General features: G+C 37.1%; 1 protein-coding gene across 1 annotated transcript in view; it reads left to right on the top strand.

Annotated features, from left to right (window-relative positions):
* LOC119633708 (protein split ends) overlaps window positions 1-17,356 on the top strand; it is a 158,459-nt gene that overhangs the window by 129,006 nt on the left and 12,097 nt on the right. The window contains exons 3-6 of the mRNA XM_038027400.1: window positions 9,435-9,746; window positions 9,813-12,229; window positions 12,291-12,433; window positions 12,507-17,337. Of these exons, the coding sequence (XP_037883328.1) occupies window positions 9,435-9,746; window positions 9,813-12,229; window positions 12,291-12,433; window positions 12,507-17,337 (7,703 nt within the window). The remainder of the gene's footprint in view (window positions 1-9,434; window positions 9,747-9,812; window positions 12,230-12,290; window positions 12,434-12,506; window positions 17,338-17,356) is intronic.

Consider the following 17,356-nt stretch of genomic DNA (forward strand, 5'->3'; position numbering starts at 1 on the left):
ACCTTGAGGTACTGCTAAATAGGATCCTTGAGAGGTCCTTGAGACTAATGCTCCAATACTTTAACGTAATTCTAAGGAAAAAAACCTAAATGAGTCAGGCGTTGTGGGAAACTCACGTAGGCATTTTTGAAGATTTCAAGGTCGTTCGTTGATCATTTCTTCTAATAAATTGATGGTCCCACAAGATGTATGGCATGTTGTAACATTTTGTTAAAACCATATATCCAAGTCCAAGTCGAAATCATTTAATTCGGGCCACTGAAAATCAGTAACCATATATCTGTAATTTCAAGTCCAAAAACGGTATATATACATGCAATTCTTTTAAGAACAGCAGGTATGTTTTCTGTGGTCCAAAAGGACAACCGCCCGTATTCACGAAGTCTTTTAAGCAAATGTGAGTTTCATTGTGAATTCATTGCTTTCGTAATAAGATATAATAATTTCTGTACCCTATTCAACACAATGCTAAGATGTAAACAATATACTGGAGCAGCTTGTTTGATTTGCGGTTATTTGCGGAACCACGAAAAGAATAACGCTGTACAAATACAATTCAAATTCAAGGAAGAAGGAGATTCATGTGTAGCGTGCACAAAAGCTGCGATCAGCAATTTGTAAAGTGACACTTGGTACTTTCTATGTACACACGATTCTAAATCTGATGGTCTGTCATCTGCCTATGCCGTAGTGAAATCTTCTGGAGAAGTTTTGCTTAATCAAATACTCAATAACAATGCTTCAATTATCGTAATTAACGCCAGGACAACCGCAAAAAGAATTCTTGTCATTGATAGTCTCTATGTCCGGAATTGTGCCAACTTCGGGCTGGAGCATAATTAAGAAATTAAGACTTATCACCGACACAACGTGCTGTGATAAGATTAAAACGCTTTGGATCATATCGATTTATTGGAAAATAAGCAAGCTGATCGAACGGCTAAATCTGCTACTTCGTCATCTCTACCAATATATGTAGATAGATATCGTGCAAAACTTGGACGTTCAAAGTTATATTAAAAGAAAATTTAAAGAAAAAATTCTGCAAGCAAATCTACAGTACTACGATCAGAACAACGCCCCTCTTAGGTCCAACGAATAATGACGAAGTCGCGAAAACATTTGCGGGAATTACCATTGGCCGTGCAATTGCAACTTAACACTAGTGCATCGTTTATTTATTTATTCTTCTCCAGTCTGCAATTGTGAACATAGTCTTACAATAAAGCAAATTCCTGCCTGACTGTCTAAAATTTTTCTTTTATTACAAAAATCTCATTTGGAACAATTAACCCAATGGACTTACTGAAGTCAGCTGCGACATGTAATATCAATTTAATAAATTACTTTATTCATAGCTATTTAATTTTCTTTTTTAAAATACAGCCGACACCCTATGATGGAAGTGCTCGACATTTTTCTTTTACTCCAAGAAATTATTTCATTAGTCTAAAAAAATTTATTGTAATAACAATAATAGTTCTTGTCTGAAATATCGATTAAATTGTTTGCAGATATTATGGAATACCTTTGATCTCAATCATTTCGTTCATTTTTCTGGTGTAAAGGCAATGAAGGTTAATAATGGAATTTAACCTCTAAGGATATTTTCATCTTCAAAGGCTTTGTTTTTTTATCCCGCAAATGGTGAATGTATAGACGCTTGTTTTATTCCTAACAAACCCAATAAAAACTACATTTAATTCTTCTTCTTCTTTTTCTTCTTCTCCTATCAACAATCGATAATTCGCTGAGAAATGATACAAGTTAAAGCCAAGCAATCTTTTTGGCAACTAATGCAAAGTGAATTTTGATTTCAAACAAATTTACCAACAACAAGAAAACAAGTATTAAGCAATTAAAGCTTAAAGAGATCGATCTATAAATTTAAAAATTTCCCAAAATTATCGTAATCAAGCTTCTTATAAGGGAGTACTTGTTAAAATTGTTTTAAAATTAATTTGACATAAAATTAAAGCATTTCTGATATTGTAAAACAGTAAAACTGCTCCATCTAAGGAAAAATTCAAGTTCTTCTCAAGCTGCGCAAACCAACTCTGCTTGTATTGTTGATAGATTTTAAAATTTTTAAAACATTCGTAAACCATTCGCGACTTCTGAAACTTGTTATAAGGACTTTACCGTCTCGTGGATACATAAGATTTTTCGTTAGTTTGTCACTCTATAATCATAACACCCAAGCAGGGAAGGAAGGAGTTTGCGCTTGCTCCATAATGCTAACTAGCTACATCGACAACACACCACTCAAATTCGAATCGAATTTCATAATGTCATTTAGTTCGTTGAAATTGTGTGGAAATAAATAGCTTTTAAGTTCGATTTCGTCAGATCCTCTATTAATGTTTAAAAGTGAGCAAGAAAGTTTACCGTCTAAAGAACCTAGAAACTGTTTTAAGACAACTTTTCCAATTTACACTTTGATTGCCTTCAAATAAACATGTCATCATTGCCGCTCGATAAGATTACCTGATTTCATAGCATTATCAGGACAAAACCTTTCCACCAAATAACTGCAAAAAAATTTTTCAAACATTTTCTTTCCCTTCTTTTTGAATAATATTTGAAGAAACCAATACGCGTATGTTTGCATATTAAAAAAAAAGGTATTTTGGAATAATACCGAAAAATGTCATCCCAGGAGCCCATTACAGCGAGACAAGTTTAACTTAAGGCGCTCGGCGGTGAGCGATGTAATTGGTCACTGACCCCCCTCTACCGCCTTAAGGTTACTCATCGTACAACTTTTTAAGATAAGATGTTACATGGGTAGTGGTCGATAAAGAGGTCTGATCCGAACCATTCTGAATAGCATTCGCTTTAGGCAATAGCACGCTAGTGTATCAAATTTCATCGAAATGCCACAAAACTTGCGAATTGAAAGTAAAAAAGTGAAACGAACAAACGGACAGACCAACTTAAATCGATTCTGAATCGACTGGTACAAGGAAAAGTATGTCTACCGCAACTTCTCCTGGGTGTTACATATATCCGCACAAACTTTGCACAGGAAATGGCGAAGGGTATAAAAATCAACATATCTTCTGTTCGTTTAAAATTATGCCACGCCCTCAATCATCTTCCTTTATTATTCGGGATTAATGAAAAATCATTTAATTGAAAAGATAATTGATTTTCCTAATAGCGATTCCCTTCCTTCCTTAAGTGAATTTTGTGCACCCAATTCCAAACTTATGTAAACTTATGCCGTTATTAACATTCTCGGCTGCTAAAATAAAAACTAATTACAATACATATATCTTAATATGGATTTAATAATTGCTTATGTATATGTAGAAGACTATCGCGTTGAAGCATTTGATACACAACTGGGCATTAATTAAAAATCCCACATAAAATGTATTAAAACAATTGAAATAAATGAATCCTTTGTCTTAAAGCCATTCCTATTTTTCTCTCTCTCTCTCTCTCTCTCTCTTTCTGCTAATGAATCACTGTTTAAAATCCCGAAATCAAAATAATCATTAACATTTACTTACCCAAAGCAATGAACAATGCAGATAATGATAATGATGGTAATAATGATGATGCATTAAAAGCTTCACTCAAAGTTTTATATAAAACAAAGATAAGAAACACATCAAAGGCAATCATCCAACCATTTGTACATATATCTCTATCCTATCCACTCAATCCATAGGTATGTAAACATAAATTGTATGATATATGCATATGTAGGTATCTATACATAGAAGCTTGTGCTGCATAAAAAGAGATAAAATGAAAATAATGCTATTATTCATTTGTAATCATCTATGTATGCGCGTATGATACATACAGAAATATTTATATATACATACGCATATATATATATATATATATATATCCATATTCTTATATAATTATTTAAGCTAGGAGACGAGTTAAGAGGTCATTTACTATGTAATATTTTCAAGTGTTGGGAAGGCCATTCTACCATACGACCCAATCCAATACGAAATACATGAAACAAGTGCATGATTTAAAAAAGCCAAAAACTATGAAAATTAATAACAACAATTTTCTCCACAACACATTTACATTTATATATGCACCACCAACATTCGCACCATACTTTGTGTTAGTTAAATCTACCAGAATTTAAGAATTTATGGCAATGCTGTTATTTTTTGTTTTTTTTATAAATACATATAACTAATACGCATCCATTACATGTTAATACCTTAGTAGCGTGTGTGTGGTGGGTTTTCCTTTTTTTAAACTAATGGAAGTGGTCATCTCGGTGCGCACAAATAAATCTAGAAAATATTTTTATAAAAATATTTATTTATAAACCTGCAACATAACCTCAAAAAAGGACATTATTCATTGGAACTGTTCAGGGAAACTATGAAATATTCATAGCGTAGAGTTGCCAACCCTATCTATTCAGGTAATTGGAAATTTGCTATCAATATAAACACGAGAGTACTTTTTCAAAACATCGAAATTCCTGCAGGTCTTTCAATTGTCAAAGTTGCTTTTTTTGAACCTGTTATATTTTGCAAAAGTTTAATAAGCGCTAGATATCCTTATATAGATATTAAATGTAGTATTTTACTTAAAATCAAAAGACTTTACCTAAAATTTATTCCCTGAATCACTCTTATGTTTACATAAGCAGAACGCTGTAGAGAAATTTACTTCTGCTCAGGGGTAGTAGCAGACTGCTGCGCGTACACTCACTCTGTTACATAAAAACGTTTTACAGTAAATTCTCATGATTTACTTTATATTTTTGCCTACTCCATGTAAACATAGAACAACATTTTTTTTATTTGTTCTCTGCATATATATATATGTATATATTCCTAATTCAGTTAAAGGACAGAGCAACAAATACACGCTATTATCGTCGAGTTTTCAGTGAAAAACAAAAACAAAATTTACCCCATACCGTTCTCTTTCCTCTGCTAGCAAAGTAAAACGGATATGCTGGGATATTATCTCATCATGTATTCCGGAGATTTTATCTTCTTTTTTTTTTATTTTTTCTTACTACTTTACCTACCATGTACATATATATCTATACACATTTGAGCTAAATTGATTTTTTTTTAATACATAACTGGGCAAACAGTAAATGTATGCAGTATCTATCATAAAGCGCATGTCGCAAAAGAATATTTTTTTTTTCTTGTGAGAGAGAAATTTACGTAAATATCTAGATGAGTGAGTATAAGGTTGATTGTATATTTTTTTCCAAATCGAACGAAGCTCTCTTCAATTCTGTGTATATAGAGCTTTTTCAACTACCTTGATGCTTTGTTAATTTATGTACAATAGTTCCATGACGTCTTTGCCTATGTGTATGTATTAGTTACTTTGCAACGAGCATTTTCGAGTCCGTTTTTTGGGAACCACAATTTTCTGTAAAAGATAATGAACGTCTGTCCATATAAAAAATTCAAGGACATCACTAAAGTGAATTTTTCTAGCATATAATAAACGCTTTCTTTATTAAAAACCTTAGGTAATTTCCCGATACAAAATTCTGGCCTAAAAATGTATCTTTATTTTTTTAGCTTTTGCACTACTTTCATTTTTTTTTTTTTTTTTTTTTTTTTTTTGCGATACTTTAGTTATTTTCGCAATACAAACATCTTGCGTAAAAATATACACTTATGTTTTTCATCCCAGTTAGCTAACTTCTGCGCTACTTTGATTTTTTCGCTCGATATCTCTGTATAAGAGTTTATTATTATAGCTTTCTATTCTTGCATTATTAGGAAAATATAGGATGTTGATGATTTTGTCGCCTCTTCAGCGTTGTGTCTTCCATTACTCTTAATCTGCGTGATTTGCCATTTCGTTCGTTTGTTTATACATCCGTTTACATAATTTTCACTGGAATTTTCCAGACTCCAAAACAACAGAAAGAGCTAACGTGATAATGGGAATAAATAAAAGGATCGTAGTGGGCCCTGTAGTTGTTCATATAAAGACTTTTCAAACTAAGATGATTAATGGGAATTGATCGGGAAAATGAGCTGACCCGAAACGTTTTCAATAGCGTTTGGCTTTCGGAAAAATTGCAAATTAAATAACCAGAAAACAAGACGGAAGACAGACAAACGGATATGCTTATATCGATTCACAAAGTGATTCTGAAAGTAATTCCGAATCCATCGGTGTCATAAAAGGTAGACCTATCACAAGCACCTCTGAGTGTTGCCTACATCAAAAGTAACTTAACATACTCTTGTCCTGCTAGCAATTCACTTCGCGTTACGGTCATTTTCAAGAAGTTACGTTAATGTGCGGAAGGGAAATGAATATGGACGATTTTGATTAAAGAGCTGTGAACTTTTTGTATAACTGCTTGAGATGAGTGAGTGAGTGAGTTACGATGAACATAATAGGCTTTTTATTTGTTATGCTTGCAAACGTCTCTAAGAAGACGGTATATTTGCATTTATATATAGATATTTTCTTTCTTGTACCCTACATTAATTGCGATTTATGCAACACCCAGAAGAACTTGAGATGGTTACATCTTTTTCATACCGATAATCTTCCCTGTCTGTCCGTCTTGTTTTCTTGTGTTCAACCTGAAGATTACAATTTTCGAGAAATTTTCATGAAATGTAGTACAAGGACAGATTCGGTCCAAAGAAAAATGCTAGTGAAAACAAAGTGGTGTTCAATTGTGGGCCGTGTTGCACTGAAGTGTTCTTACTTATGTAAATTGAAATGAGTGATTTTTTTATATTAAATTAAACAGTAATTTGATGAAATTCGATCAATTTGGAAGATAATTTTTATATTACTTGAGAATTGCTACCAAATTTGAGATAAACTTGACGAGGGATAAAAAAATTGTAAACTCATCAATCATATTAAGATCTAAACTAGGTTTGATCAGTTTACATTGCCAGGTTAGGGCGATTCATCCATGAATAGCTAATTATAATTTTACTATAGAAAAAAGAAAAGACTTTAAATTACTACGATGGAGTTTGACAAGAATCTCATACATTGAGTAATCAGGCCAAGAGTTGATGTTGCACTTCTGAAATGGCACCTTAGCAATGCTTCGAAACATTTTTATGTAAATATATCTTTTGCAGGAGATGGTTCTAGACAGTTCTTATAATTTCTGTATATATTATAAATAAATTTACAAAGTATGGTGCGGATAACTACTTCATACGCGCCTGTGGGTGTTAAATTAAAAAGTTAAAGAAGGTTGATAGATTGCACAAATAGCTCGGAATGATTCCAGCGATCAAAATTAATAGGGGGCTTAACGGACCTAAGTGATCGCCTAATATATGCAGGGCAGTCCACCTATATAAGACCGATAGAGGCCGCGCTTGGCAATCTCATCCGCCCGCCCATTAACGTCAATCCTAATATGGGCGGGAATCCAAAATCTCTTGACGTTAGTGCGATGCAATCGCACTTCTTAGAACTGTTTTACTTAAAATATATTAGCAAGGATGATTAGGAAAATCAACAAACGCCACCTTTGCCACCTTCCTAGATGTCAAGTTTTCTTACCTTACGGAAATCTTTCAAGAAGCTCGAGCTTTAATTGAATACCTTCGCCTATATAAACAACTATAAAATAATTCACATTTATTACTACTATAAAGTAATATGAGTGCATTTAGAAGAACTCTCCCCCTATATACCCTATTTAATTTCATGCATATAGAAGCGTAGGAATTTTACTTTATATTTTTCATTTATCTCACGATATAATACATTCATTTTTCAAAGTAAGTGAAAATTAATTTCAAGTATAAAAAGTTTTTTCAATTACGAGTGAAACGAACAAAAACACAAACACTGCACAACTAAAACCTCTCTTAAGGTACTTGAACAAAAATACAAACTTTCGGAGATTGGACGAAAATTGAAGGTTATACAAAAGATAAATAAATATATGTATTTGTGAAAATATAAATTTACATAACAATTTCTTGTGGTTACTGAAAGCCAAAAGCAAAAAAAATCCCAATTAATTTTTGTTGTAAACGTGTAACCGTTTCTAAAGAACCGATTTTGCACACTTATTATTTACACATATAGATCCGGTGTCAAAAAGCGTTCTGCATATGGAAACGATATTCACAGATTTTGATATACCTATCATAATGAATATATCGTGTCAAACAAGTGTGCAAGAAAAATTCGTACTGCCAATAAGTGGGGAGGACTCATCTTAAAAGTCTTCATTGCTTATGCCTTAGTTTAAGTTAAAATCAGAACTTCGAGTTTTGCAAACTAAGGCGAATAATTCAGACAGACAGAACGACGAGTCTAATTAGTTGTAGTCAGTAATTAGAAGTTGTTGAAGATTTAGTAAAATCGATTCCACGAGAGGATTTGTTGAAAACACAAAAAAACTAAGGCGTGTCCTTTACAACAAATATTTATGCAATGTAATATCCTTCTAACAACTTATTGTTGCAAAAATGTATTTTTTACGTAACGGCGTAGCCCAATGCAAAGGCCTAAAAGTAAAAGGTTCCTTTTTTTATGTTTTATTATGTCTGCTGCCCTGCGGAATACCGTTTAAAAGGCATTGTAAAATGTCCGCTCGAAAAGAATGAAGTTTATGAAACTTATATTCCTCGATTTATTTTAAAAACTCTTATGTTCGAAAAACAAATTTCAATTACATTTTCATTCATTTGAAATTTTACCATGCTTACAATTGTTTTTCTACGCCGTTCGTGGTTATTTTAGGGATCATTTTAGCCAATAAAAAAAGAAATTAATATCTTGAAATATTTGCAATCACAGCTAACTTTCCTAAACGATTTGATTGATAAAAGTTCATGATATACTTTGCGATTTGCAAATTTTTCTCAATTGCAAGAACAATGAAAATACTACAATAAAATACAACGATGTGCGGTATGGCAAGTGATCAAAAAATTGTTGCAAAATGGCAACCCACAACATAATAATACCGGCTTCAAAGTTTAATCGCGAGTAAACATAAAAGGCAATGAAATTTTTCGCAATAAATAATGCAAAGGTAACGTCTTAATATGTTAAACGTAAAAATATACACATTGGGGTATAAATCAATTTATATGTTGGCAAAAATCTAGCAAAAATAATTTAAAAAATGTGTTCTCTAATATTGCTTGCAAGGAACATCAACGATTGTTTGCTGTCTTTTCTTATATATATGAGAAGGGATGTTATTGTAAAAACAGCTAAAAATTTTATTATTATTAAATTTATTTGATTGTCAATTTTTTATTAATATTTTAACGTTTCCTACATACATACCTGCTTACATTAAAAGAAAAAAAATTCAAACAATATTAAGTAAAGCCTGATAGCTACAAAAATGTATTGACCTAAGTTAGAGGATATTATTGCGTGTTTTAATAAATGCTCCCGAACTGATGCACATGAATAATTGTATTATTACAATTTTGCTTTCATTGAAGGTCTACAGACGAATTATCGATATCTAACTATACTGAACGGAATAGTGGCTACTATGAACGCAGTTCACGTTTAGTTGCTGACACCGATTCCTATATTAGGCGTCCTAATCACAGCACATCTGTAATCAATAACTACCAAACAAGTAGTAATAGTAACATCAATAATAGCGTTAGTATTAACAGCAATTCAGATAGCAACAATAACAACAACAACAGAAACCGAGCAACAAGGGATTGTAGGTTATATAGAAATGGTCCATACGCGATATCGTCAAGAACTGCTTCACCATCAACAGTTTTGTTAAGTGACAGGTAAGTAAAATACCTCTATTTGTAGAAAAGCTTAAACTGTCTTCCGTTTATGAATTTTGCTTTTAGGAGTGTTAGTGTTGCCACCAGCAACAATACTAATAGCCGCGTTCCACCTGCGTCATGGTACGAAGCCACTGCGACGTATACAAACGGTCCTGGTGGCAGTGGCAATGCCGGCGTCTCAGCAGCAGGCAATCCAGCAACATCATACAGCAATTCACCTGCCCACAACAATTCGGCGACGGCGACAGCGATATCGTTGCGCAACCACAGCTCTGTGTACGGAAACGTGACAAGTGCTTTAGCACTGGACAGTGGAAACAACAACCGTGCTATAGAAATTTCAAACATTTTATCAAATAAAGGCGTTGGAAATAATAGTAGTAAATATCAAAGGCTACTCAAATTATCATCTGCACCCCGAAGTGGTTCAGCATCACCCACAACTATAACGGGGCCGGCAACAATGACAGCCTCTTCTTTGTCAGCTACAACAGCGACAAAAAGTAGTTGCAGTAGCTTTAGTAGTACAATCAATAGTAATACAAACAACAATAATTTAAGCAGTAGCATTAGTAGTGTAGCAGACACAAACACCACCGCCAGCAATGCCAGCGGGATTCTAAATGCCGCGGCGTTGGCTGCAGCCGCAGTGAGCGAGAGTAACGAGGTACAAAGTAATAACATCAATACCAATAATGCCGGTAATAATAACATCAATTCCTTATCGAACGCCTCAAATTCTTCCAATAATCCATCATCCGCCTCGCATCATACGTCGCGTTCGGTGGCCCATGCGCATTTACATGGACGCAGCACAACGTCATCGAGCCGTTCACATTCGAGATCACCGAGCAGTTACAGTTCATCGCATAGCTCTTCGTCATCTTCATCGTCTGCCTCATCGAATTCACATGCATCAAGCCCCACTGCTATCCGAGATGTGGACAATTCATTAAGTACATCGCGGGTGGGTCCACGAAGTCTACAATCTGCGGTCGCTGTGCCCAACAGTACCATACCGTCTGCCTTAAATACTAGTGGATGTAGTATCGGTGGTAATGGCAACAGTAATAATAGCAGCTCTGGTGCACCCATCGGTAATCCAGTCGTACATTCCGAAGATAATCGGCCTTTAGCGATACGTGTGCGTAATTTACCTGCCCGCTCCTCTGATACATCGCTAAAAGATGGTCTGTTTCACGAGTATAAAAAACACGGCAAAGTAACGTGGGTTAAAGTTGTTGGTCAAAATGCCGAACGTTATGCTTTAGTTTGTTTCAAAAAACCAGAAGATGTTGAAAAAGCATTGGAAGTGTCGCATGATAAACTATTTTTTGGATGTAAAATTGAAGTAGAACCTTATCAAGGTTACGATGTCGAAGACAACGAATTTCGCCCTTACGAAGCTGAGCTCGATGAATACCATCCCAAGTCGACACGCACCTTGTTTATTGGTAATTTAGAAAAAGACATTACCGCTAGTGAGCTTCGTTCTCATTTTGAGTGTTTCGGAGAAATCATTGAAATCGATATCAAAAAGCAAGGTACCTCTGCTTATGCCTTTTGCCAATATTCCGATATTGTGTCGGTAGTCAAAGCCATGCGCAAAATGGATGGGGAACATTTGGGAAATAATCGCATTAAATTGGGTTTTGGCAAATCAATGCCCACCAATTGTGTATGGATCGACGGTATTGCAGAAAAAATATCTGAATCACACCTACAGTCACAGTTTAGTCGATATGGCGCAGTAAGTAAAGTAGTGATTGATCGTCTTCGACAGCTAGCTCTTGTGCTGTACGAGCAAATCCAGTATGCCCAAACAGCGGTAAAAGAAATGCGCGGGGCAACTTTAAGGGGTCGTAAATTACAAGTGGACTTTGCCTCTCGCGAGTGTCAAGACGCTTTTTATGATAAACTTGATAAGCAAACTGCAAGTTCACGGTTTAATCGCTACGATTCACAATCTCGTTCGCGTGCCTCTTCTTTTAGTCGTCATCAAAATTCAAATGACGGCTGCTCGCCAAGTAACACACCAGGGAGTAGCAGTAGTAGTAGTGCAGGCGGAGGAACTGCGCCCACTCTTCCATCGGCAATTGTTACAAATTCAATGTCAACTTCGTTTGCTATGGGCCCTTTAAACTCTGTAGTGGGCCAAACATCAGGTAATTCCACACCAGCACGAAGTAGGGGCTCACGAAGTTCGCGTCATACGATGGACTACGACTACTTAGACTCGCGGAGATTTCGTTCCTACGATGAATACAGTCAAGGATCTGGAGCGTCACATGATGAAGATGCGCCACCAGGCGGTCATATCGCCCCAGGTGGTTCTTATAGCGGTATTGGTTTACGTTCTGATTCTCCTTTACTTTCACGGTTAGGCCCAATTGTAAATAGTAATAAGGAGCCTAATGAGGTGATAGAGGTATCTTTAAGCAGTCGTCGTCGATGTGATAAAAGTCCTGGTAAACAAAAAGGTAAGCAATTGGAAACACATGCAAAAAAATTTTAGCTACTCCTATCTCTTTTGCTTTTTAGGTGATATTCGGATATTTCAAAAAGAGCGTTCCCATTTATTGGAACAGCTTGAAGAGTGCCCGTCCAGTGGTGATGAGAACATAGTGAGTCCGCGAAAGCGTATTAAAATCGATCATCATTCCATTAATTCCAACTGTGGATTGGTGTGTATTTAACACTACGTATTTGCGTTATATATTAATTACCAAATTGCAATCTTGGTGTTTTCGATTTCAGTCTCAACCACATATGCTGGATGAACAACCCCAACATAAAAACTCCAACTGTGATTACATTCTACATGATTCTATTCATCGCAAAGGCGAAGTGCGCAGACTGTCTGAATGCAGTAATTTGAGCAAGTATCCACAGCAAACTCACCATCATCATCACTCCCATCATTCGCTGCCACATCACCATCACCACCAACAGCAACTTAGTCGTCGACCGTCCATTGATATATTGGCGACAGGTGGTAGCCTATCAGCACGTCACGGCAGCACGAGCAGCACCAGTTCAAACAGTGATCATCACCCGCCACCTTATCAATCGTCTACTTCGTTACCATGTAAACGACGAAGAATTATAAGTGGCGGTGGAAATGTCATTGCCTCGAATACGTTAGTAAGCAGTTCGGGTTCTGGTCTGGCGCCGTCGCTTAACGATGATTATCACCATCATGCATCGCGCGGCCGTGGCCATCAGTTACATTCCCAGCATTCTCATGAGGCTAGTGGAGGTGAAAGTGCAGATGGGTCCCGACCAGGTACACCGTTATGTGACGAGCGGCCAGAGGTGTTACCAAGCGAACCGCGACGAGTTCCGCGTGATAGACCAAGGGAACCTATGGTTTTGCCATTACCAAAATTTGGTATTCACTTCTTTCAGCAATACCGAAATAGTATGACATCTAACAGTTCGTCATCTCTTTTGCCGTCATCGACAACGTACCATCATCACGGCAGTAGCAGTTTTACAAGTGCTTCCGCTGCGAGTAGCACTGCTTCTGGAAGCTCCCATATTCTGTCAAACAGTTTGTTGAGCGGAGGAGGCGGTGTTAGCAATAACAATGTACATTCTAGTCTTAGTCATAGCTTTTCAACTGCAACGTCAGCATCATCTGTTGTGGCTGGATCATCCAGCTCCTATCTACCGAGTCCTCCGACAAGGTTTCCAGCGCAATGGCGGCCACATCATCATCACCAACATCATAATCATGGACACCATGGTCAACAACATCATCACACTGGGACAACACCGTCATCGTCGTCGTCAGCCATGATTAGTCCATTGCGTTCACGTTCGCTAAGCTCGAATTCTAGTGACTCGGATGTGCCTGGGCAGTCATCGACGGGCAGTCCTTCCCTTGAAGAGCGCATTCGTACTTTGGATGAAATGTATGAGCGTTGGTCTGGTGGAAGTGCAACAAGTAATGTTAATAAACGTCACGATTTTAATCATGCTCCTCCTATATGGCAACAAAATCGTTCTGTATTATCGGCAGATCTTCACCATTCCAGTAGCAATGAGATAAAGTTGAATGCACCTTCAGTCCCTGCCAGTCGTCATAAGTTTCTTGATATTGATGTCAACGAATTACAGCCTTCGGAAATTGTTAAATCGGTATTAGCGAAAAAATCAATATTTGATGACGATTTACAGCGACTAAAGAAAAATCACTGGTACGAACCGTCAAGTGACATCTCACAATTAGCAAAAAATACCTCAAACATCTGCACATCGCCAGGCTTACCAAACTTAGCAGCCACAAAAGCGCCTGTTGTAGGTTGCACAAGCAATGTGCCGAATTCAACTGGTAGCACCGTAACCAAACCCCCTGGGGGTTTATTGCAACGCTTAAGTAGCGTTTCTCCTATGAATTCACCTCAAACTTCAATGTCACCGTACAATAGTCCATCACCTTCGCCATCTATAACCGGAAACGTTCAACTACTTTCATCTATAACAAAAGTTACATCCTATACTAGCTTAAGTGGGGTTATCTCACATCCACCTACCGCAAACTCGTTAACATCCTTAAATTCTGGTGCCTCTTCAAAAGGTTTACAATATCCCTTTCCATCACATCCACCTTTGCCAAGCACTGCAGCTCCTGTAGATATCCAACCGCAAGTACCACCTTCTTCATCATCGACGGAAATTGTCGCGTTATCAAAACCAAAGACGAGCGCTGTCTCAAAGAGCTTAAGTGTGCCGACAACGTCTACTGGACCCGAATCACGTGTCCTTACCAAATCAGTATCAGTTCCTGGCAGTACAAATGTGGGTACCATTAAAGTCACGACCCCTTCGACACCTCCTCTAAATAATGCACAGTACACCAGCGGTATTAGTTCCTTAAACGCAACATCTAACATCTCCAACAATAAACTGAGTACGGAAGACAATGTATCTTCCAAAGATATAAAATCCTCAAGTTCCTCCATTTCTTCGAGTTTAGCTTCGACAGTGAAACGAGATAAATCCCATAAACACAATCATCGAAGTAGTGATGATAAAAAATCAATGAAAAGTGAACGTAATGCGGAGAAACGCAAAAGCTCAAATGCATCCCTGTCACAAATTGCGGCATCTGCTGCAGAGTCCAGTGATGGTGACGATAAAGATTTGGATAAAAGTTTTGAAAAAATTAAACAAGATCGTGATAAAAATGACAAACTCCAAAAGGAACGTCAAGAGAAACGTGATAAAGAACAAAGAAAACAGCAAGAACGCGAGGAAAAAAGTCGGGAGAATAGAGTGCGTGATGAACGCGAAGAAAAAGATCGTATCGAAAAAGAACGCCTAGAAAATGAACGCCTTCACAGAGAGCGTCTACAAAGAGAACGACTTGAAAAAGAACGCATTGAGCAGGAAGGAAAAGAACGTAAACAAAAGGAAATTGAGCAAGAATCACGTGAAAGAAAAGAAAGGGAAGAAAATGAACGGCGAAAACGCGAAGAACGTGAACGAGAAGAGCAATTACAACGTGAGAAAGAACGCAAAATACGTGATGAACGCAAACTTCAGGAAGATCATACCGAAGGTAAGTCGAAGGATCACCATCGTAAAAAAGTAAGTGGTTTCCAGCTTCAAACGGAGGTCACTAGTGACGTAGGAACGTTAAACCAAAGTACTCAGAACTTGTTTCGTCACGACGAAATTGAACAACAAAATAAAGAAAACTCTGCAGCGGATCCTCTTTGCGGTTCGATAAACCATACGTCCGATAATGTAATCACAAAAAGCGGTAAACACAGGTCACGGAAGGTGTCAAGAAATGCATCCCCAATTCGTAATCCGAAGCGAAGGCTGAGCTCTCAAGATAGTAATGCAAGCATCTGCGGCGTTAATATAAACAACAGCCATGGCGATGATTATAACAAACGCATACGTATTGAAAATCAAGTCTCAGGAACAGCTCAGCCGCACACTAATAATCCAAATTCTATCAATAGCAAAGTCAATGAACGTCATGATTTTAAAGAACAAAATACAAAGGAAAAAGTGGCTAAACATCAACGCCAATCTTCGTCATCCAGTCACAAGGGCGCTCACGCTAATGAAAAAGAACTTAACTCTACCTCATCGAAATACCATCGAAATAAACAACAAAAAGAGAAACAGCTGCAAGCTTCACTACTGACACAACATTCAGGTGATTCGATTATTGTTGCATCCGAACATGAATCTGAAATACCACCGACAAATTGCATAAATAGAACAGAGGCTGACAATCACTTAGAGCAGGAAACATCAACGTTGAAAATTAAACCATCAAGTCTGCAATCCTCTGACGAAGAAGGACCAGCACAACCTGAGACACCGCCTACAATAAAAACTCCTTCAAATATACGTAAACATAAAGAGCATGGTAGTGGAAACGGAGTTAGCGGCCATCATAGTCGTCATAAAGGTAACAAACGCGAACGCGAACATCATCGAGAAAAGAAAAGGCATTCAATATCACTCACTACTGAATTGCTTACTTCAACAATATCACTTGGATGTTGCAATGCGACGGAAGAGGAAATGATAACTGCGAATGCAAGCAATCTACAAAGGCGAACTTCAGCCCATAATACTACTTACATCGAAATGAATACAAAATGCAAGCACGACAGCTTGTTACGTAGTGCGGAGAGAAAGGCGTCTCGTTGTTCTGATGATGGCCCAGTTGGAGGACAGCAACCACAAACACCTTCCAATAGACAAAGTAATCACGGTAAAAATCATCATATAGCTCGCAGAATGTTACTGAGTTCTGCTGAAGATTCCGACGATGTTGGCGGCGACCAAGTTGATGAGAATGATGACGATGATTCGGATGCTGCAACCAAAAAGACCTCTATATTTGATATACCCGATGAAGGGCCTTATGTTTCAATGTATGATAAAGTAAAGGCTCGTTCTTGTAAAAATATGCAAAAACAAGAAGAGGAGAAAAAAATTAAAGCTAAATTTAGTCAACTAAAGCAGTCTCGTGCTAAACGAGAGGAAAAAAAGCGGTCAGCTAGCTACGACGGAGATACTGATTCGGATTTAGATGGAACGGAGTCTCAAAATAGGCACCTTAGCCGAGGGGGAGGAGTTTATAAGTCGCCCCGTGTTATTAGTGGTGGTTTGTCCTCTACAGACGATGATCGAGACCAAGAACAAACTAAATTAAGTGAACGAGAACGACGATTGGAATCGCAAGGGCCATTACCAGCACCTTCAGTCCATCCCAATCGACTATATTCGGCTTCTGATAATGACTCGGAGGAACAACGCCACCTTAAACTTCAGGACAATATAAGGCGTTTATACGATGGCGATGAAAGTTCTGAAGATGAACTTATACGGCGTAATTTCAATCCTAACTTTAATACCAACAAACGCTTAGGCCATCACACATCGCGTATTGCCTCTGACTCTGAATCCCAATCCCAATCTGCTATAGATACCAAGTTTAAACAAGAACCTTTTGACACCTCAGCAGACGAAGTTAGCAGCAGTCCACTAACTAAACACTGTCAAAAGCAACTCAAAAAGGAAATTAAGAATTCAGAAACTCTTTGTTCAATGGGTGAGTTTCATGATATTAA

The sequence above is a fragment of the Glossina fuscipes genome, unplaced genomic scaffold, assembly GCF_014805625.2.
Source record: "Glossina fuscipes isolate IAEA_lab_2018 unplaced genomic scaffold, Yale_Gfus_2 2, whole genome shotgun sequence".
Taxonomy (NCBI): Eukaryota; Metazoa; Arthropoda; class Insecta; order Diptera; family Glossinidae; genus Glossina; species Glossina fuscipes.